Source organism: Haematobia irritans, chromosome 2 (assembly GCF_050003625.1).
Source record: "Haematobia irritans isolate KBUSLIRL chromosome 2, ASM5000362v1, whole genome shotgun sequence".
Lineage (NCBI taxonomy): Eukaryota > Metazoa > Arthropoda > Insecta > Diptera > Muscidae > Haematobia > Haematobia irritans.
Window position 1 is genome coordinate 68,033,813 of NC_134398.1, and position 24,795 is coordinate 68,058,607.

Genomic DNA, 24,795 nt, shown 5'->3' on the forward strand with positions numbered 1-24,795 from the left:
TAAAGAACCGATGAGATTTTGCAAATTTTATGCGTTTTTTTTTTTTTTTAAAGTTATCAAGCTCTTAACAAATCACCCTTTAAAACAAGTAAGGCAAGTCTAAAGTCGGGCGGTGCCGACTATATTATACCCTGCACCACTTTGTAGATCTAAATTTTCGATATCATATCCGTCAAATGTGTTGGGGGCTATAAATAAAGGTTAGGTTAGGTGGCAGCCCGATGTATCAGGCTCACTTAGACTATTCAGTCCATTGTGATACCACATTGGTGAACTTCTCTCTTATCACTGAGTGCTGCTCGATTCCATGTTAAGCTCAATGACAAGGGACCTCCTTTTTATAGCCGAGTCCGAACGGCGTTCCACATTGCAGTGAAACCACTTAGAAAAGCTTTGAAACCCTCAGAAATGTCACTAGCATTACTGAGGTGGGATAATCCACCGCTGAAAAACTTTTTGGTGTTCGGTCGAAGCAGAAATCGAACCCACGAACTTGTGTATGCAAGGCGGGCATACCCAAGGTCGTGGGTTGCAGAACGGAGGGAGCCACCGTGGTGCAATGGTAAGCTGTGGCTACAAATAAAGGTTTGTCCCAAATACATACATTTAAATATCACTCGATCTGGACAGAATTTGAAAGACTTCTACAAAATCTATAGACTCAAAATTTAAGTCGCTAGGGTTGAACACAATGTTAGTAAAAAAAATATGGGAAACATTTAAATCTGAAGCAATTTTAAGGAAACTTCGCAAAATTTTATTTATGATTTATCGCTCGATATATATGTATTAGAATTTTAGGAAAATTAGAGTCATTTTTACAACTTTTCGACTAAGCAGTGGCGATTTAACAAGGAAAATGTTGGTATTTTGACCATTTTTGTCGAAATCAGAAAAACATATATATGGGAGCTATATCTAAATCTGGACCGATTTCAATCAAATTTGGCACACATGACTTTATTACTAATTGTACTCCTAGTGCAAAATTTCAACCAAATTGGGCCAAAACTCTGGCTTCTGGGGCCATATAAGTCCATATCGGGCGAAAAATATATATGGAAGCTATATCTAAATCTGAACCGATTTCAATCAAATTTGGCACGCATAGCTACAATGCTAAATCTACTCCCTGTGCAAAATTTCAACCAAATTGGGCCAAAACTCTGGCTTTTAGGACCATATTAGTCCATATCGGGCGAAAGATATATATGGGAGTTATATCTAAATCAGAACCGATTTCAATCAAATTTTGCACACTTGAATATACTACTAATTGTACTCCTAGTGCACAATTTCAACCAAATTCGGCCAAAAATCTGGCTTCTGGGGCCATATAAGTCCATATCGGGCGAAAAATATATATGGGAGCTATATCTAAATCTGAACCGATTTGGCTGATATTTTGCAAGATTTTCGAGATTCATAAAATATTTGGATGTACGGTATTTCAAGAAAATCGGTTGATAAACACGCTAACTATGACCACATCGGGGATAAATATATATGGCAGCTATATCTAAATCTGAGCCGATTTTTTCCAAAACCAATAGCGATTATCTCTGTCCCAAGAAACGGCCCTCTGCCAAATTTGAGGACGATCGGACTTAAATTACGAGCTGTACTTTGTGCACAAAATTACATATACAGACAGACGGACGGACAGACAGACAGACGGACATCGCTAAATCGACTCAGAATTTAATTCTAAGCCGATCGGTATACTAAAAGATGGGTCTAGGACCACTATTTCTTGGCGTTACATACAAATGCACAAACTTATTATACCCTGTACCACAGTAGTGGTGAAGGGTATAAATATTGTATACATACCTGTGCATAAATAAAATTTTCTACACATGAGATTATATGAATATTTTTTTTTAAGTTGAACCCCCCCCCCGAATTAAAATCCTGGCTCAATGTTTTTATAAAATTCTTTTCGCTGCAAAAAAGTTAAAAAATTAAATGGTCACGAAAAAAATGTAAATGGTCTTTATGGCCATGTAATGCTTCTAGACATATTTATACTTAACCTATAAAAATAATTTTTTCCCTGTAAAAAAAGTAAAAAAAAATGAATGGTCAGGTACATGATTTTCCCGACCATGTAATGGTCTCAAATTCTATCATTTAAATTATAGAACATGTTTGTGGTATTTGAGAACCATTCAAATGCTTATTGCCACCATACATTTTTCTCCGCTCGAAAACTATTTTTACAAAGACCAAATACATGGTTTTCGCGGCAATTACATGCTCTAGATAAGCATTAAATGGATGCGGCAACCATGTCCAAACATGGTTTTTCTGTGCGTGCAAGAATGTGTGTATTTTGTGTATACCAAATAAATTATTTTTGATTCTTCAAAGCTAATAAATACAATCATTTTGTTTGTTGTAATTTTTTTATTTGATTTGATAAAAAATGCAGATTGATGCAATTACAATTTATTATGTTACTACACTCATAGAAAAAAGTCTGTTGTTAATAGCAAACGCTGTCTGCTGTTTTTCAGCAAACAAAATGCTGCTGTTTTAGCAGATTTTTTGCTAATGCTTAGTACTAAGTTCGTTTCTGCGAAAAATGAATATCTTCATCTATCTCCGTAAATAGGGTCTCAAACACAGGGATGTTACCTTATTTAAAATAATATGTCTGCCTATTTTTTCGTGCGAAAAATCCAGGGTTATATAAGTATGTGCTTTAAAATGCTCAAAACAAAGATTTCGAATTTATTCCGCGATAACGTTTTTTATATGGAGTATAACAGTTTTTCGTGCGAAAACGTGATCTTAGTGCTAGGCTTAAAACAGAAAACAATCTGTTATTTTGGAACAGCAGACATACTGCAGAAAAGTCAGTAGTTTGCTGAAATTTTCTGCTGATCCGAATAAAATTATAAAGTCTCTCCAGTCAAATAGACAATAGTAAATGGTACACATTATAAAACTTCAAACGTTAAAAACAATTAGTATTTTTGGATGATGCAATAACATTTGTGAATAAGCAACACTTTTTAGTAATTTACATTTTAAGGTGGGTTCGAGTTTAGCCCCTAATTTTTCACGATTACTTTTCTCTAGTTACTGGATTGCATTCGCGTACTTTTCAGCAATTTTAAGCAAAGAGAGTAAAATGCACATTTACTCTTTTGCTAGTTTTTATTGGAGAATTATTGCTAGAAAAGTACGCGAACAGACCTAATGTTGATTTTGCCGCCGTCAAAGCATCACTTTTAAAAGAAAACACGAGACAAGCCGGGAAAATAGAAAAATTATTTTGTGTTGTTTGGTAAGTATTGGATTGTATAATATTGTATTCCTTTTAAAGACCTTTTGTTTTTAATAATTTTTAGATTGGAAAAGTTGCTATTATACATTGATATATGGGAGCAACAGTCGTACAATGGTTCAAGCCCGCTTTGCATACAAACGGTTATGGATTCAATCCAGGTTCGACTAAACACTATAAAGTTTTGCAACGGTGGATAGGGTGATTACTCCCTCTGGAATGTTGGTGACATTTCTGAGTGTTTCAAACCTACTCTAAATTTTTCATCGAAATGGGAAATGGTGTTCAGGCTCGGCTATTAAAAGGAGATTCCTTGTCTTTGAGCTTCCTGCATGGAATCGGGTGGCAATTAGTGACAAGAGAGAAGTTCAACACTGCTGTATCATAAGGGACTGAATAGAATAGTCAAAGTGGGCCTGAAATAACGGGCTGCCACTATAGCTAACCTAAACTGTACCCGAATGTTTCACAATTGGCAAAGTACACCTTAAATGTGAGTATTAAAACCAGGATAACATTACAATCTTGCTATTTACTAAATACGGCCTTAAGAGAATAATGTATGCTTTTAGTTTTAACCATTTTAATTTTTGCTAAAAGTACCTATTTGAACTTTGATGACGTTCAATACAATACCATTAAATAAAAATAGTTTACAAAATAAAATTTTTGTCATGTATATTTGATGTGAGGTGATTTTTTTATGTATTTTCATCTCCTGAATTCGAATATAGAAGTTAAATTTGTATATGCAACACGTTTTGAGATATACTTACATTTTTAGTTTTTTAATCATATCTCAAGCTAGAAATATCCGCTTATATCGTTGAATCTGTGATAAGTTAAGTGATTCTAAATATATCGATAAAAATGATAAATATATCGATTTTCATCATGTTTTACAGTGATTCTGTGCCGGTGGAAAAGTGCAAACCGTTGAAATAACGTCCGGTTTCTCTTTATGCTCGTAAAGTGTATACTTTAACGTAAGAATAAGAAGAAAAATGACAATGTTATAAGCATATTGTTTGAAAATGTGCCCCTTTTTTAGATATATTTTGAACCACTTAACTTATCACAGATCCACATTTCTTCGATATAATCGTACATTTTTAGCTCGAGAAATGATTTTTCTAATGAAAAAAGGACAAAAAAAAAATATCTCCAAGACTGTTTCATTAAAAAATTTTTAAACTATATTTTCGAATTCACTTGATGAAAATACATAAAAAGCAACCTCTAATCAAATGTAAATTGTAGTGTAAGCTAGTGTAGTTACTAATTGCTTTTTTCTACTTCTTTTCATTACAGATTGTTATGTTTCATCCGCGTGTATAGGGCCAAAGAAGAAAAATAAACGTAAATAAATCTTGTACAACACTTCGACTCAACATCCAATACTTCGATGGAATTCAATTTATATCACACATTTAATAAATGTAAAAGTTATTTATTAAATGATTTACGGGTTTCATTTCAACATATCGTTAAGAACGACAAATTTTGTAGCAGGGACAACAAACGTTTGTAGTTGTTATAGCAGTAAAAATGTTAACTATTTCAACTAACGCAGTTTGCTATTTCAGCAGCGATGTTTGTCAAAAACTTTTAGCAAACAAGTTTGCTAATTCCGCAGCATTTGTTTGCTAATTTAGCTGTAAAAAAATGTTTGCAATGTCAATTAACGAATGTTTGCTGTAACAACTACATGCTACTGCTGTCCCTTTTTCAGCAAACAAATTCTACTGTTTTAGAAAACATTTTTGCTATTATGAGTAACAAAATTTTTTTGGGTGTATAGCCTTTAGAATATTTTGTCTCATTTCAGTCTAGTCGATATTAAACAAGTATATTCGAGCGTAAGTTCATCCAGGCCGAATCTTATGTGCCCTCCACATGGACTGCGTAGAAAGTTTTACTAAAACGATCATCTTCAATCGAATTAATATTATAAATTACGGATCCCCACCGTATCTTTAACTTTTTGCCGATCGGTTCGAGGATGTCGGCTTATACAAATAAGACACTCAAAGAACTTCACAAATAAATTCTCTTTAGAACAATTTACCCCCAGGTATTCAAACTTCTTCCACATAAGGCAATTCTAATGTAGACTTCATTCTCATTTTCAGTAATCAATATTGTTCAATGATATATTTGCCAATTATTTTAAAACAAAACTTTAGCTTCATAATTGATTTTTTTTGCTGAGAACGAAAACAAACAAAACGACTCCATTTGTTTCGTTTCGTACACAGAAAGAAATTTCACAAAAAATTTTCCAATTAAAAGTCTTAATTGAGTTTTAAATTGATTCAACAAATTTTTTAATTGAAACAAAAATCTAGTACAAAAATGAACAGTATCGATTAATTTTTTAATTGATACTATCATTTCTGTTATTGAAAACATTTCAATTAAAAAATTAATTGGATCAATTAATTTCGTGATTGAATAAGAAAAAATTTTTGTGTATACAATCCACACGCTAACGAAATCCAAGATAACGGAAATTGCCTTTGGATTTGTATTATTTTTGTTCGTGAGTGAAAACTGAATCAAAACCGAAAAGTATTGCGGTGCTTATTAAAACATAGAAAACAAAACTGTAAACATTCAATGCAAACGTTTGATTATTCATTAAGTCTTTACTATAAGAAAAACTCAAATGTTATTTTTTGTTGCATTATTTGTTCAATTTTTTCTTGGAGCAATAACGCCTGCTATATTGCTGTGTTAAAAAAAATAAACTTGGTTATGTTCCATAGTTATAATTGTTTCGCTTAGCAAACGTTTACAAACGTTTTATTCCCATTTCTTTTCAGAACATGCCGTTTTTAACGTTCGAACTTTTTTGCGGCGACAACATAAATGTTGGCATAGCTACGGATATGTAAATTAGTCAAGCGAATGTTGTTGATCACATTTTGGAAGACCCTGAAAAATCAATGACAGGGTAAACATTTAAATCAAATTATTACATATATGTTATTTGTAAAATTGTATAGGATTGAAATGGTAATAAAAATAACTTTTGTGTAAAATCTAATTAACCGAAACAACTTGGCGCCGTAAATCCGAAGAGTATAGGTTAGGTTAGGTTAAGTGGCAGCCCGATGTATCAGGCCCACTTAGACTATTCAGTCCATTGTGATACCACATTGGTGAACTTCTCTCTTATCACTGAGTGCTGCCCGATTCCATGTTAAGCTCAATGACCTCTTTTTTATAGCCGAGTCCGAACGGCGTTCCACATTGCAGTGAAACCACTTAGAGAAGCTTTGAAATCCTCAGAAATGTCACCAGCATTACTGAGGTGGGATAATCCACCGCTGAAAAACTTTTTGGTGTTCGGTCGAAACAGGAATCGAACCCACGACCTTGTGTATGCAAGGCGGGCATGCTAACCATTGCACCACGGTGGCTCCGAAGAGTATAAAAGCAATTGTTTTGTTTGTTCTCTTTGTTTGTTGTTTTGTTTTTGTCTGTGTACACAATCATTCATGAAAATATAAAGGTTTGTGTCTTTGAATGATATGTACGTCAATCATTTCGTTTGTTTGTTTGTTTGTTTTCGTACTCCGATTGTTTGTTCTCATTTTATTAATATTTTTAAATAAAATATTTCATATATGTAGCCAATTAATCCTTTTTGAAATTTAACTTTATATGATAAGTTTTGTAAAATTATAAACATGTCTAGTTATTTTTTGTACACTCGTAGCAAAAAAGTCTACTAAAAACAGCAGTTGACGTCTGCTGTTATATTTTTATACTTCCGGGTCTAACAATTAACAAATTATAAATTTTTTATAAATCTGTTGTTATAATTTTTCCCCAAAGATATTTAAGAATCAAAAGTAGTTTTTAGTATATTTTTGCACTATAATATCCTGAAAAGCTCCTAAATGCGATCAGCAAACATTACTATAGATATTCATAAAACATTGTTGAAGTGTGTTACGATAGTCTTTAAGTTGATATTTTTATTTGTTTCAGCCAAACTAAAACATGTTTTAGTAAAATCGAGCTTAAAAAATAACAGACAATGTTTGTTATTTCAGCAAATAGGGCAGTTACTGTTTCAGCAGTCTTTTTGTTGTTTTAGCAGACTTTTCAGATGTTTCTACTAACAAATTTCTTTGGATGTAAGCTATACCAAACAAATAAAAAAATACCGGATCGGATGAAATTTGCTCCTCTAAGAGCTTCCGCAAGGTCGGTTTATATGGCCCGATATGGCCTATTTGGAATACCATCTGACCTACATCAATAACAACTATTTGTGCAAAGTTTCAGGTCGAAAGTTTGTTTCGTTCGGAAATTAGAGTAATTTCAAATAAAATACTTGTAATGTAATAGTAATGTTTAGGTTAGGTTAGGTACTCGTATAGTGCCAGCCCGATATTTCAGGCTCACTTAGGCTATTCAGTCCATTGTGATACCACAGTGGTGAACTTCTCTTTTATCACTGAGTGCTGCCCGATTCTATGTAAAGCTCAATGTCAAGGCAGTAAAACCACTTAGAGAAGCTTTGAAACCCTCAGAAATGTCACCAGCATTACTGAGGTGGGATAATCCACCGCTGAAAAACTTTTTGGTGTTTGGTCGAAACTGGGTTTGAACCCACGACCCTGTGTATGCAAGCCTGGCATGCTAACCACAGTGGCTCGTAATGTTAGAAAATATTACAGATCCATTTTTCAGACGTGGAATATGTTATGGACCAATCCAATAAGTTTTATTTTACCGTGAACATGTTTGATTTGCAACATAAACTTAGGACCGGCCTCCTGGAACATTAACTACAATGGTATATATATATATATTGTATATTTAGGTTGGATTTTATAGTAAGGACTGGTACCTTGCGAAAATGATCCTCCCCAGAGGAAATGCATTGCTATTTATGCTAACGAAATTTTCGGTAGTGTTAAATTCCGCAAGCTTGTATACACCTCTAATTAAATATTTTGAACATAACAAGGTTGTCAAAAGCGTATATTAAAGTGTTATTGACAACTCATGCATTGAAAAAAATATTGTTGTGTTTTTTTTTTCCAAAAGTCAATAAAATTTTCAACGACGTAGTTTTGTCCTTGTGGTTATGTGGGCTAAAGCCAATTTAATAATTCTAACAAAAAAATATCAAAAGTGATGAAATCGTCATTCAGTTGGACTTTTGTATCTTGACTATAGAGCTGAAATGCGTTCAAAAATAGGAAATGCTTTTCAACACTTTATTCTAAAGACGAGTTTTACTTCAAACAAAGCACAATTTCTTCTTGAAGTCGAGTCTGAATTTGGAAATTTAAACTGTCGTTACCACATTTTTAAGGACTGTAATAGCTTAAGGCCGGTATGCACCTCTAGCGAAATTTTCGGTAGCAAAAATTTATTGAAGTCTACAACAAAAAAAACAGGGCTGTGTACACAAATTTTAAACCAGCTAATCGCTTTTAAAAATTGTTAATATATGTTCCAAATATTCCTCAAATAAATTGTTTATTATTTACAGACCTTTTAAAACTTTTACGCACACAATTATTGTAATAAATTACATGTTTGCTGCCAAAATATGCTTGTTACCCTGTTATTTTCATTAGAGGTGCGTACCAGCTTACGAAATTGAACGCTACCGAAAATTTCGTTAGCATAAATAGCAATGCATTTCTTATGGGAATGACATTTTTCGCTAGAGGTGCATACCGGCCTTTATGAAGAAAAAAGCAAACAAAAAATGAATAAATTCAAATTTGTCTCCCATTACACGCACAGAAAAAAACATGTTTGGACATGGGTGCCGCATCCATTTAATGCTTATCTAGAGTAGGTAATTGGCGCGAAAACCATGTATTTTGTCTTTGTAAAAATAATTTTCGAGCGGAGATAAATATATATTGGCAATAAGCATTTAAATGGTTCTCAAATGCTGCAAACATGTTCTATTAGAATTTTATAAAAACATTGAGCAGGTACACACGATTTTCATTTTGCGCGTCAGTCGCGTGTTGATTGTTTCTTGGAATGGACGGAGAATACGGAATTACTGTGTTTTGCATTTTGATATATGGTATAATTTATTTTTATTTGCAGTTACATGATGTCTGCGTTGGTACATTTGATGGGCACGAAGTAAATATGGAATGATTACTTATTGTTGAAATTGAACCAAAATAGAGTGTGTACAAATATGTGATGTTTGCTTGCACGTCATTGTAAATACAAATAAACAATGAATTAGTTTATAAATAAACAAATAAATAAAGTTAATTTTGTGTTTTCTTTTCTCATGTGGCGTCCTTTTTTCGACTACGGAAGAAGTTGTTTTCATAAAGATCAAAACATTTTAGGTTGTGACCATGTTCTTTTAACTGGAAGAAAAACATTTTTGATGAATACCATAACATTTAAGATAGTGATCATTGTCTTTTAATGGAAACAAAATTCTTTTTATCAATATAATAACATTTTAGGTGAGGACAATTTTATTTTTCTTAGAACCATGTTCACTGAGCCAACATGGTTGCAGGTGAAAATGTTACATGGTCGTGTAGCTACACGCAGAAAAGAAACATGATTGTCACAATCATATTCGAAGAGCAAAATAATATGATAGAAGCTATTTTTGCGGCGACGATGTAACATTTTCACCTGCAACCATGTTGGCTCAGTGAACATGGTTCTAAGAAAAATAAAATTGTCGTCACGATCTAAAATGCTATGGTATTCGTCAAAAATGTTTTTCTTCCAGTTAAAAGAACATGGTCACAATCTAAAATGTTTTGATCTTCATAAAAAAACTCTTTTCGTCGTCGAAAAAACGACGCCACTTGAGAAAAGAAAACACAAAATTAACTTTATTTATGTGTTTTTATTTATAAACTAATTCATTGTTTATTTGTATTTATAATGTCGTGCAAGCAAACATCACACATTTTTACACACTCTATTTTGGTTCAATTTCAACAATAAGTAATCATTCCATATTTACTTCGTGCCCATCAAATGTACCAACGCAGACATCATGTAGCTTCAAATAAAAATAAATTATACCATACACTGAAAAAACAGTGAACCTTTTCCATTGCAAACTGAACTAAACTGTATAAAATTGACCATGATTTAGCCCTTAGGATTTTTTTCAACTTGTCTAGTTTATAATTCTCTTAAATTTTAGTTCATCTATAACATTGTATTTTAGTGCATTTTTACAACACCATAAGATTTATATACCCCTATCAAATTAAAAAGTCGGTATTATTTTGGTTAACTTGATTACTTTTTGGGAAAACCGATAATAAGATTTGGTTAACAGTCTCCTTAAAATGTCGACGACTAAACTATTTATATCAATCATTCCACAGAACAGAGAAATTAAATAACTAAATGAACAACAAACCGCAGCAAAAGTATTTTATTATAAAAACTTATCATGGAAGTTCTGGTTTTTGTGAATAACAATTACGGCCACATGGAACAAGAAAGTAGTTTATTTTAACTCGCTGTTTGGACATTTTGACTTATCCTTAGTTTTTTATTCATCGTAGTATATTTTTCACATATCTTGCTGAAAAAATGGAAGGAATAATGAAAATTGTTAAAAATTTACTTGTAACTTACCATATTTGGGGACATTTTATCAAATGGTGTAAGGAATTCAAATTTTCTTAGATAAATGTACCTCATAAAATTTGTACCTGAAACAATTAGAGTAATATTGAATTAAGTAACATATTAACTCATAAAACTGTGTTGTTATCGATGTGAAGGACATAATAAAATAAATATTCTTGTTAAAAGAAAGCCAACGTTTTAATATAAAAATGACCAATTCTCTATTAAATTGTACGCTGAGGGGAAATATAAAAAGGGATTACTCTGAAATTAAATATTTATATTTTGCACTAAATAAACACATTAAAATGGTTTCCAAAAAATTTGATTAAAGAAATAATAATATGCATATAAAAACTACACGCAGAGAAGAAACATGATTGTCACAATCATATTCGAAGAGCAAAATAATATGATAGGAGCTATTTTTGCGGCAACCATGTAACATTTTAACCTGCAACCATGTTGGCTCAATAAACATGGTTCTAAGAAAAATATAATTGTCTTCATCTAAAATGTTATTATATTGATAAAAAGAAATTTGTTTGAATGAAAAGACAATGGTCACTATTTAAAATGTTATGGTATTCATTAAAAATAATTTTCTCCTAGTTAAAAGAACATGGTCACAACCTAAAATGTTTTGATCTTTATGAAAAAACTTTTTTCATCGTCGAAAAAAGGACGCCACTTGAGAAAAGAAAACACAAAATTAAATTTATTTGTTTGTTTTTATTTATTTATAAACTAATTCATTGTTTATTTGTATTTATACTGTCGTGCAAGCAAACACCACATATTTTTACACACTCTATTTTGGTTCAATTTCAACAATAAGTAATCATTCCATATTTACTTCGTGCCCATCAAATGTACCAACGCAGACATCATGTAACTGCAAATAAAAATAAATTATACCATATATCAAAATGCAGAACAAAAAACAGGTACATTTTTTCAATTACTTTTTTGTGTTCACATAAAACCACGTGCCACTTCTGAATAAATAAATTGACACAAAACACAGTAAGTCCGTATTCTCCGTCCATTCCAAGAAACAATCAACACACGACTGACGCGCAAAATGAAAATCGTGTGTACCGGCTCATGTTTTTATAAAATTCTTTTCGCTGCAAAAAAGTTAAAAAATTAAATGGTCACGAAAAAATGTAAATGGTCTTTATGGCCATGTAATGGTTCTAGACATGTCTATACTTAATCTATAAAAATACTTTTTTCCCTGTAAAAAAGTAAAAAAATTGAATGGTCAGGTACATGATTTTCCCGACCATTTAATGGTCTCAAATTCTATCATTTAGATGATAGAACATGTTTGCGGTATTTGAGAACCATTCAAATGCTTATTGTCACTATATATTTTTCTCCGCTCGAAAATTATTTTTACCAATACAAAATACATGGTTTTCGCGACAATTACATGCTCTAGATAAGCATTAAATGGATGTGGCAACAATGTCCAAACATGGTTTTTCTGTGCGTGTAAATATTCTGGTTAAAAGAATGTTAAAGAAAGCTACCAATTCATAAAAATATTTCCAAATTGTTATTCTGAAATTAAATATTTGTTTTTGACAATAAAAATATTGAATTGGTTTCCAAAAATATTTGATTAAAGTAGTACTAAAATAAGGTATTAAAAACCTGTAATTTTGATAATAAAAAGGTCATAAAAACGTAAATATTCTAGTGAAAAGAAAACCAATTTTTAAAAGAAAACTTCTCACTTCTCTATTAAACTATACGCTGAGGAGAAGTATAAAAATTTGTCCGAATCCATCTGGGGTTGCTTTGAAATTAAATATTTTTTTACAACAAAGTAAAACATTAAACTTGTTTCAAAAAAAAAAAAAAATAATAATAATAATAATAATTAGTAAATAATAATATACATAAAATATATTCTTTTTAAAAGAAAAACACAAGAATACTTACCAATTTATGATTAAACTTTACGCTGAGTTGTAACAAATTTGAAGTTACTCTGAAATTGAATATTAATTTTTTACATTGAACAATAAAAATAAAAAAAATTAAATATACTTTCCATTTCAGCATTTTTCGTAAATATTGAACATTCTTAATAACTTTTTTCTAAGCTACCGCCATCTTACATCTCATCGCTAAAATATTAATAACTTTCATTTGAAAGGTTTGTTGGATTAATAACCAAACAAGATGAGTATACTTTTCATACTAATTTATTTACAAAAATATTCTTCCTTATATACTCTTACAAACTAAACTGCCTGTGCATTAGACCAACTGATCGTGGCACACAGCTATCTCTTATCTATTTTGTTACATTAAGATCCCGCACACATGCGCTCTTATCAGCTAGTACAATGATTTTATGGCGATCCTAAGTAAACAAATGCGTCTCTAATCTCTATCTAATGATAGGGACCAATTCTAAGATATTTCTATTGTCGGCGTTATCGCATTCATGTTCAAAAGATATTTATTTTGAACAGGTTTAATAAACAAACACCAATATATGTCTCAAAAACCAAAATATTCCATACCTTTATATTCCCTTGTTACATACCTGCTAAAAAGATGCAACAGCCCACGCCAACAACTATACAACTGAAGCATGCCAAACAAAACCAACACATTCCTACAACAACAAAACTACATGTGCCTTCATTGAAAACAACACCTCATCTAGACAAATAAATAATTCGCGAATAACAAACACACACATAAACCACTGAAAGAACAAAAATAAAAACAACCACCCCCAAACCTTAAGAAAAAAACCCTAAATTGGTCTAGACTTTTTTCAAAAACCCCCAAAAAATTTAAGAATGTTAATAAGCCAAAAATGTGTCCCAAATTTCGTTAAAAAATTCTGCAGAGATACACTTTACAAATTAAATTTAACACAAATATATATACTGAAAGATTTTTTTTTCTGAAGAACAAAATTTCTTTTGAAGTAAATAAAAATCAGTAGATAACGTCATTATACCACTATTCACAAATTCGGATTTATTTGTCTAAAATTTCGTTCATGAGGAAAGTAATTTTTCTATGGGTATAATAATAAAATGTATATCAATATAAAGGACAGACAAAACAATATAATTCAATGTATAAATCTTTCAAATCAAATTAATTAAAACAACGGCTTATAAAATATAAATAATAGAAATAAAAAATAAACAAAAATTAAAGTTCAGTAAATATGTACATTATTCGCCAAAATTGTAGGCGTGAAATTAAGAGACCAACAATTTAATGTTACAATACCATTTCTTAATTTGTTTTTAATTGTATCAAATATTAAAAATGACCCTTCAACAGATGCGTTTAAAACAGAATGTCATTGCTTAACATACTTGCTTGTATTTAAGAACATGGGTTGACTTCCCTCATTTTTTTTCAAAATTCATGCCAGAATTGTTCTAACTTTTGTTGAGAATTGCTCCACTTTATAGGGTCTAAAATAATTTTTAGAATAATTTGTTGAGAATTGCTCCACTTTATAGGGTCTAAAATAATTTTTTACCCCCAAAAACTCCCCCCAAATAAATGTTACCCCTAAATATCCCCCTAAACGTGTAAAAATTTGGGGGGAAACCCCCAACCTGGCAACACTGACACAACATCTCCATCACCAGTGGTGCCAACTGTTTTGGGCTGAAAATCGTCAATTTTAAAAATAGGGAAATTTAGGGAAAATTAGGAACAAAATAAAAGTTTTATTCAAACATCTGAGGCATCCATATATTGTATACACAATAAAGCTGTTATTAAAAAAGGGGTTTTATTCATTTTAGTTACATGAATAATGCCATTTAAATCTCTAAGTAAGTCATATAGTTTCCAGTTTTTTAAACGACGATTAATTGAAATAAATTTTTAATTAATTTAAATTAATATATCTGATTGTGACCACATGTACTACATTGTTTAACAAAATTTTCTTGACAGAAAAATTTCCTATTCTCCAAGCGAATTTAAATCCTTATTACTTGCTCATGTATAATTTTTCTTATTATTACTTTTATCGGTAAAGGTGGGTATTAGCAATCAAAATTATTTCGCTTTAAATAGTTTATAGACAAAAGAATACCTTACAATGTTTAAGTTTCAAAGGGATTTCGAATTTTAGGTTTACTTATATTGATTGCTTTGAAATTTCTTTCTACATTGGAGACGGCTGGGAGCAAGCTACATATAAATTGTCATATTATTGAGATCCAACTTATGAAAATCGTCAACTTAAAACTACATCACTTTGAAAAATCAAATCAAATCAAATTGGCATAAAAACCCTTAAAGGAAACACTTGAGTCAGCATTTTAAAAAATCGTCATCTCATAACTAAGTTTTTTTCTTCGTCAAATTGTCAGAGGCCAAATTTACCATCAAAAATCGTCAAAATGACGAAAAATCGTAAGAGTTGGCACCGCTGCCCATCACTCGATACCATTTCTCATTATTGCATTGCATGCTCTCTCTCTCTCTCTCTCTCTCTCTCTCTCTCTCTCAAACAAAATTCAAGTAACATCATCTTTACATTAAACATATTCCACTTGGCCAAGAAAGATCTCTGTACTATGCATTAGTTCATCGCATCTGTTCACAATTTACTCTAAAAGCAATACTCTTTAATGCATATCAGTATAAGAACGATGGAACGTTTAACTTAAAATTAACAAAAACTTCATGATATGATATCTACCCATTTTTGACGAAAATTTCTATAAATTTAATTACTAAAAATATTTCATTGAGAAATGTTGTACCAACTATTATTAACTATAGGAATTGCCAGTAGGAAATTGCTATCCGCTTTCAAGTTCAATTTTCGTAAAAAAATATTTTCTCATACAAAAACTCTTTATAGTAAATTGCACTTATTATTTAGAAAGTATTTTACATTTCATAAGTAGTTTTATAGTATGGCGAAAGAATTTTTGACTACCAGTTAAAAAATTTTTAAGGAAATTTCCATCGTATTTTGTAGGCCGTGAACTAAACGATTGCTACTTAAAATTTGTAAAATTTCCTTTCGAGTAGTTAATTTTCGTTGAAGATACGAAAAATTAACTAAAATTCTGGAAAATTTATTTATTTTTAATAAATTATTGTAAAAATCTACTTAAATTTACGAGACACTTTTTCTGTGTATATCAAAATAATAATAATAATAAATTAACACAAAACACAGTAATTCCGTATTCTCCGTCCATTCCAAGATATATTTAGGAAGGCAGTTTCAAGCTATCAGGTGATTACAATTTTTTCATTTGAGCAGAACTTTGATTGTCGGTGTTTGCTTAATGGCATAGGCGTAGCTAAAGTGGGTTTATGGGTTTGTCATCTTCCCCTACCAAATACCATCCAGAATTTCTGCAAACAGTGATTATATATCATTGAATTAAATATTCTGGTTTCTTCCCATCTATAAGAATTTATATTTTCTCTTTTTGAGGTATCTTCACAATGAGCACACATTGTAGCTGTTACCCCCTACGAAAATGTTGCTAGCTACGTCAATGTTTAATTGACAATTGTGACAAATAAAAATAAAATTTTAAAATAAAATTATTTTATACCAAAAATTTTGAATTTTCAATTTGCTTTAAATTTATGACAGAAAGGTATCGAAATAAATTGTCCTCATAATTGATGATAAGAATTACTTCAATTATTCTTGCGAATCGTAACACATTTCGAAGCATACATCGATATATTTCCAGATCTCTATTTTAAATTTCCCACAATATGTTCAACAAGTGGACAATTTAATTCAATTTGACTGACAATCAAAGTTTCCATATGGCGACTGACATTTTTGTTTTTGTAATACTAAAACTACCTTACTAAATCTGCCTTGGTCCATTCCAAGAAACAATCAACACATGACTGACGCGCAAAATGAAAATCGTGTGTACCTGCCCAATGTTTTTATAAAATTCTTTTCGCTGCAAAAAAATTAAAAAATTAAATGGTCACGAAAACAATGTACATGGTCGTTATGGCCATGTAATGGTTCTAAACTCATAGAAAAAAGTCTGCTAAAAACAGCAGTCGATGTCTGCTGTTATATTTTTGTACTTCAGAGCCTAACGAACAACAATTTATAAAATATTTAGGTTATACATTTTCCCCCAAAGCATATTTAAGAACCAAAAGTAGTTTTTGGTATATTTTTGCCCTGTAATATATTTACAAGCTCCTAAATACGATCAGCAAACATTTTGTTTGCTGTTATGCCTCAATTCGATAAATATTCAGATTTTTGGTCAAATACTATAGATATTCATAAAATATTGTTTTAATTATGTTAGGATAGCTCCTAAGTTGACATTTTTATTTGTTTTAGCCAAAATAAAACATGTTTTAGTGTAATCGAGCTTAAAAAATGGCAGGAAATGTTTGCTATTTCAGCAAACAGTGACTGCTGTCTCTTTTTCAGCAGACTTTTTGCTGTTTCAGCACACTTTTCTGCTGTCGCTACTAAGAAATTTCTTTGGGTGTAGACATGTCTATACGTATCCTATAAAAATACTTTTTCTCTGCAAAAAAGTAAAAAAATTGAATGGTCAGGTACATGATTTTCCCGACCATGGAATGGTCTCAAATTCTATAATTTAAATAATAGAACATGTTTGCGGTATTTGATAACCATTCAAATGCTTATTGCCACCATACATTTTGCAGTTTATTTGCAGTTACATGATGTCTGCGTTTGTACATTTGATGGGCACACGATGTAAATATGGAATGATTACTTATTGTTCAAATTGAAATAAAATATGTGATGTTTGACATTATAAATACAAACAAACAATGAATTAGTATATAAATAAATAAAAACAACTAAATAAAGTTAATTTTGTGTTTTCTTTTCTCAAGTGGCGTCCTTTTTTCGACGATGAAAAAAGTTTTTTCATAAAGATCAAAACATTTTAGGTTGTGACCATGTTCTTTTAACTAGAAGAAATACATTTTGAATGAATACCATAACATTTTAAATCGTGACCATTGTCTTTTCATTCAAACAAAATTCTTTTTATCAATATAATAACATTTTAGATGAGGACAATTATATTTTTCTTAGAACCATGTTCATTGATCCAACATGGTTGCAGGTTAAAATGTTACATGGTCGCCGCAAAAATAGCTCCTATCATATTATTTTGCTCTTCGAATATGATTGTGACAATCATGTTTCTTCTCTGCGTGTAATTATGTCTTAAAGGTATCCCTATTTCGTAGAGAAGTTCACCACTGTGGTATCACAATGGACTGAATAGTCTAAGTGAGCCTGATACATCGGGCTGCCACATAACCTAACCTAACCTCGTTGGCTTGGAATCGATAAGAAAAACATTGGTTCATTAGTGTAAAGACAAAATCTTTGGAGCCGGACAAGACTCATGTTCAGTGTGGCAGATACCATTTTATTGTTTTCAAACCAGATTTAATAATTTATGAGCAAAAAATTAAGAGCTATGAAAAAATAGTCGGTAACTCTTTGTAAAAATTCTTTTTTTGTCGGAGACTTAACATTCAATGATTTTGCTGGGATGTGATGAAAATAAGTCTACTGGACGCTCAAGAAATCAAATGTGGGGATCGATCTATACGCGGGCTATATTTAATTGTGGACCAATGATTGTGTTGGTTACTAGAGAATGTATTCCAACATGTCGTACCGAATTTCTATGTGTTACAAACGTAATGACAAAGTTGGGGGGTGTAGTATACACCCAGAAAAAAAGTGAACCCACCATGAAAGAAAATGTAGATTAATTTTAGAAAATTGTAACTAAAATATTTTACTAATTGCAACATGACACAAATAAGGTTATAATTTTTTTTAAAAATGAAGAAAATTTATTAAAAATATTTTTTTTTTGTTTAAAAAATTTTCATGTTTTTAAGCAAAAAGTTGGAGTTAAAAATTGTTTAAATGTCTTTAGCGCTATGTGAAGTTCAAGACAGACACAATTTAAGGAAAATGTACTCTTTTCAGAAACTTATGAACGCAATTTAAGTAAACTTCAGCTATTTTCGGAAAGTATGAACTATTATCAGATTTAGTACAATTGTGTATTTTCCGTGATCTAAATAAAGTTAAATCGGATATAAAAATTTCGTTCAGGTTTTTCTGAGGGTATGGTGAACCTGTTGAAGTATCGTTATTTTAAATGTCACTAAATATAATATAATAAAATACGTGCGAGGGCGGTTCGGAAACTTCTTAGCCTATCAATGAAAGAGAATAGTTAGTTTTTCAAAAATATTTTTATTTTTCAATATAATCTCCTGAAACTTCAATACACTTAGTCCAACGCTTTTCTAACAATTCTATCCCTTGATTAAAATAGTTTTCCTCAAGGTCTTCAACTGTAATTGCATCTTCATTTGGGGTAAAACGTTTGCCAGCAAGGTTTTTTTAGATTTGGGAACAAGTAAAAGTCACTGGGAGCTAAATCAGGAGAATAAGGTGGGTGGTAAAGTAACTCGTACTTTAATTCGTTGATTTTAGCCATTGTTAAAACACTCTTGTGCGCTGGTGCGTTGTCTTGATGAAAAATTATTTTTTGTGTTGTAAGCCAGGACGTTTTTCTCGAATTTGTACATTTAATTGATCCAAAAGGTTGCAATAGAACTCTGAATTTATTGTTTTACCCTATTGGTAAATACCTTTGAAGTCCCAAAAAACCGTTGCCATAACCTTACCAGCCGATTGAATTGTTTTTGCCTTCTTAGGGGCACTTCCTCCAGCTTCAGTCCATTGTTTGGATTGTTCTTTTGTCTCTGGAGTATAGTGGTGGATCCATGTCTCATCAACAGTTATGAAACGACGCTTAAAATCCATTTTATTTCGCTTAAAACGATCCAAACAAGCTTGAGAAATGTTCATTCTTATTCGTTTTTGATCGACTGTTATCACATTAAGGCCGGTACTCTGTTTGTTGGTGCGAAAAAAGTTCCCCTAAATCATTGTTTCGCGTTGAAAAATGATAGTGTTGACAATATATTTTGAGGGGAAAAAACAGCCATTTTGGGACTTTTTTGCGTTTATTTCGTCGAAATGTATTGACAACATCGCAGACTGTCACGAAATGATTACATATACATACGCAACTAGTTGCTCGATTTACACACACACGCATACAAAATAAATAATTTGAAAAAGAAGAAGCAGGCGAAGTTATTTTACAAATATCTATGGAATTAAAAAACTAATTTTACAGTGCTGCATTTTATTTTTTGGAACATAGCAGTTAATTCTTGTGATTCCATTCATTGCTACCTCGGTACTATACATGTTGCTTGAAGTGCTAATGCTTGTTTGGAACATCAATTGCTGTGCCTCCTTTTGTTTAAATTATGTTTTGTGTTTATTATCCCGATGCCCAGTACAAATGAAACGATTGTAAAATATAATTCACCAAATAAAGCTTTTATTTTGTTAACATTTGTGTTTAAATTTCATATTATATAAATTATTTATATTCTACCATATAGTAGGGAGCGGTAGATGTTGGTTGCTAGTTTATTATGGAAATACAATTCCATGTTAGTTTTATCAATCATCAGATTACATTTTTAAATAATAATCAGATCCATTTTTGTGTTATAAATTCACAAAAATCAGTTTAATAAATAAATTATTTCTTAATTCACATTGCAAATGGCGCCATGTTATGAAAATACTGAACACGCGAGTTACGTCAGTTTTTCAACTCGAAAAAAACAAAGTACCACAAATGGAAAAAATTTCGCTAGTTTTTCGCATGTTTTGGTTTTGTATGGAGTTTCAACGCGAAAACCGAACAGAGTACCGGCCTTAAGGTAGGTACTATGTTTATTGGCACGAAAAAAAAGTCCCTAAATCATTCTTTCGCGTTGAAAAATGAGAGTGTTGACAATTGATTTCGAAGGAAGAAAACAGCCATTTTTGAAATATTTCGCGTTTATTTCTCCGAAATTTAATTGACAACATCGCCAAACGTCATAAAATTATTACATATGTATACGCAGCAGCTGATTAGATTGTTTACACACACGCATTCATGATAATTGTTTTGAAAAGTTTTTTCTACCAGTTTTTAAATTGTTTTGCAACCAAACCTCACACAGCACTGGACACTAATAATTGTTAAGAATAAAACGCCAGCCGCTCTACTCCTGGTGTCTTACCACATTCGGCAACAGCTTTAAAGACATGCGGTACATTGTCGTCTTCTTCAGTTTTTCCAAATGGATACCGTCAATTTGTAACGCCCATCTAACAAACATATAATTCCGGTGTTATGCTAAATTTTACATCATGCGCAGCAATGGACTCATTCATCAACAAACTTAATTCGTTGGTGTCCACAATATCTACACAATCGCATTGCAATACCAGCGGACAAGAGTGTACTTATGCCCATGCTGTTGCCGCCTCACTAGCAATTTCAAATCCAGTGGTCACCACCACGGTTCCCACAAAGGATAATAACGCCATTTCATTTGTTGTTACCTCGGGGGGAACAACATCATAGGGTGACCAGTTAAAACACGTACACCATACAATAGCTATAGTCAAAGTGAAACTTTTTGTTCAATCAACATAAGCCTATAACTCACGTTGAAGGGTAGTTCCTAAGCAAAAGTCACTGTTCCCGACTTATATTTCGCAAGATAATTCGTCACAAAGGGATGTTAGTGTTCTATACCAGGAACACTTCGTTGACTGAAATTAATACATTGAGATGCAAAGTGGCTGGTTTACTGAAGAATGTTTCTTGTTATACTCTCCCAATGTATAATTTTATAACTATTTCAGTCACGTTATAAAATTCAACCAGTGTTTTGAATCGATAAAATGCAAGATATATGCATAATTAATTTTTGCATTTTATTTTTGGAACATAGCAATTTATTCTTGTGATTCCATTCGTAGCTACCATAGTACTGCAACATCAATCGCACTGCCTTCTTTATAATTACGATGCACGGCCAGCATTTGTGTTTATTATCCCTATACCCAGTAAAAAGAAACGATCGTAAAAAGAAATTCACTAAATAGAACTTTATTTTGTTAACACTTTTCTATAAATTTCATGTTATATACATTATTTCTATTCAATCATGTAGTAGTTGGCGGCTTGATGGTGGTTGCTAGTTTATTACGAAAATACCACTCCATGTTATTTTTATTTCGTCAATCGATCGTATAACAATTTTAAATAACAACGCGAACCACTTTTGCATTATAATTTAACACAAATCATTTGAATAAATAAATTATTTCTTAATTCACATTACAAATGGCGCCATGTTTTCAAACTAACTAATCTCAACATATGGAAGGATTTAACACGACCTAATTAGGGACTATGCGCTTTATGTCAGTTTTTCAACTCGAAAAAAACAAAGTACCACAAACGAAAAAATATTTCGGTAGTTTTTCGCATTTTTGGTTTTGTATGGGATTTCGCTGCGGAAACCGAACATAGTACCTACCTTTAGACTATTGAGTCTAGTGTGATACCACAAGAGACGAACGTAGCACTTATCATCGAGTGCCGAGTCCGAACGGTAAATCTATTAGAGAAGCTTAGAATTGTCACTGATATGTACCGTTTTACTAAAATAAGCGAAATAATCACTTCATATTAAGATTGTTTTTTTCCCAGTGTTACCAAAAAAAAAAAACAACTAATTTTTTGCCAACCGAAAATAATTTTTTAATAATTATTGTTATTTATTTTTTATACATATATTTCTAAACATTACAGATGTCCGAATATTTTGAAATCTCTATAAACCGAGCGTACAACAATAAAAACTTCTCATCCTACTTTGATAAGGGCTTCGAGACTCCCAAAGGAAATCAAGTAAAAAATCATCAGTATCTATTGAAAAAATTTAGTGACATGGCTGCATCTAGTCTTAATTTTGCCTTAAAAGAAAAATCCTGCTGTAATGATGAAAGTTTCCTATACCGTTTTTTGTATGCTAGAAAGTTCGACTGTGACAATGCAATGGAGTTGCTTATAAATTATTTACAATATAAACAAAATAATGCCCAAATTCTGAAAGATATTAATATATTCGATGAACAAATTCAAATGGCCTTGAGGGATGGTAATCCCGGACTACTAAATCAACGTGATAGAAGAGGACGCAAGGTTGTGACATTTACAGCGGCAAATTGGAATACAAGCAAATATAGACTGCAAGATATATACAGGGCATTATTGCTAACACTAGACAAATTATTAGAGGATGTGCAGAACCAAGCTTTGGGTTTTGTGGTTATAGTAGACTGGACAAACTTCACGTATAAACAATCGACTCATCTAACTCCAAAAATATTGAAAAACATGATTGAGGGCCTACAGGTAAGAGACAAAAATAATTGCTTGTTCATGTAACTTAAAATATGGATAATCTACTATAAAACGAAGTTGGAATTCTTTACAGCAAATGCTATTTAATTTACAATAAGCCAGTTTTCTTTTAGTACTGGATAGCCAAGCCGTGACGGCGATATAAAAGATTAATGAAGAATAAGTACATAAAAAATCGCTTCTGTAACATATACTCCCAAACACATTCTACTCACATATAACATAGCATGGAAATTGACTCTGATAAGTCAAAAAGTTAGTTATAAAAGTATGTGACGTTTACGACGTTTACAGCTTTGCGACAGTCGCAAACCTAAACAAGTTTGATACAGACCATCTCTGAAGTGAACACCTCCCAATTTTGGACAAAATTTATGCGGCCGTTAGTGTCCACTTCTAAGAGTTTTCACTGAACATGATTACAAAATTTCAGGTGGATATGCTGAAACACTCAAGAGAATGAGTTCAAGTGGTACACTAAAAACAATAAGCCCTACAAGGTACTAAGCCAATATAATAGCCCATTCAAAAAGTGGAGGTGTCTCCTTAGTCCTATGTTCGGAATAGCTTACACTGACGTTATTAGTACTAAAAGGAAACCAATTAATTATTTTCTTTAATTAGATATGATTTGATAATACGTTCGTCTCCAGACAAGCGAAAGTTATATGAACAAACAAAAAATTTTTTTGATTCACACATAGCTAATCGCGTTATTTAATTTCAGGATTGCATGCCAATTAAATTTAAAGGTATACATTTCATAGCTCAACCTTGGTACGTAGAATTGGCCTTATCGGTGATCAAACCTTTCTTTAAGGAAAATATAAAGGAACGTTTTTATATACACGGTACAAATCTTAACTCCCTGCATGAATTAGTTTCTAAGGATATACTGCCCTCGGAATTGGGAGGCGAAACACCTAATGTAAATAACTTGGACTGGTATCACTCACTTTTGGATTCAAGTCAGACTATGGCAGAGCATGTACCAAATAAACCTTACAGATTAATAAAAGATGTTATATACTCAAAACCCTCCGTATCGGATTCTAAAGAAACTATTTGCTCAAGATCCGTAGAATTAAAATCATGATACAGATATAAAATGTATGATAAATAAACTTATAGTACAATATTTGTCTAAATTGATTTGTTTAATTTTTTGTTCGTTTTGTTTTACTGAAAAAGGAAACTACAGGATTTAGCGAACAACACTATACCTAACCTAACCTATTGGGTCATAGTCAACATCAAGGTCAAAGCCAATTATCCATGGAAATGAGCTACTGCAACCGCGTAACTTGGCTGATCAGCATTTTCGTTCTTATGAAGAAGCCGAAAATTGGGTTCTTATGAAGAAGCCGAAAATGGATTGATTTAAAAGATCCAATAGTTTCAATCGATGGGAAAAGGATTGAAGTGTAACCGGCCTTAAAAGATCCTAATCTTTTAAAAATATTTTTAGATTATATAAAAAGAATTACAAAA

General features: G+C 31.6%; 1 protein-coding gene and 1 long non-coding RNA gene across 4 annotated transcripts in view; one reads left to right on the forward strand and one right to left on the reverse strand.

Moving 5' to 3' along the window:
• LOC142225408 (clavesin-2-like) overlaps positions 1–24,452 on the forward strand; it is a 29,318-nt gene extending 4,866 nt beyond the window's left edge. Inside the window, exons 2-4 of one of the 2 annotated variants that reach the window (XM_075295155.1) lie at positions 6,121–6,251; positions 22,690–23,295; positions 24,032–24,452. In XM_075295155.1, the coding sequence (XP_075151270.1) occupies positions 22,690–23,295; positions 24,032–24,400 (975 nt within the window). In that variant the 5' untranslated portion in view covers positions 6,121–6,251 and the 3' untranslated portion in view covers positions 24,401–24,452. The remainder of the gene's footprint in view (positions 1–6,120; positions 6,252–22,689; positions 23,296–24,031) is intronic. The other variant, XM_075295154.1, reaches the window with a different exon arrangement.
• LOC142227639 (uncharacterized) lies at positions 11,625–12,993 on the reverse strand. Of its 2 annotated transcripts, XR_012719936.1 has the most exons (3): positions 12,866–12,993; positions 11,878–12,042; positions 11,625–11,807 (listed from the first exon to the last, which is right to left on the reverse strand). It is a non-coding gene; the product is annotated as an uncharacterized LOC142227639 (long non-coding RNA). The 2 variants fall into 2 exon arrangements; XR_012719935.1 differs by having other exon boundaries at positions 11,625–12,042.
• Positions 24,453–24,795: the final 343 nt, after the last annotated feature.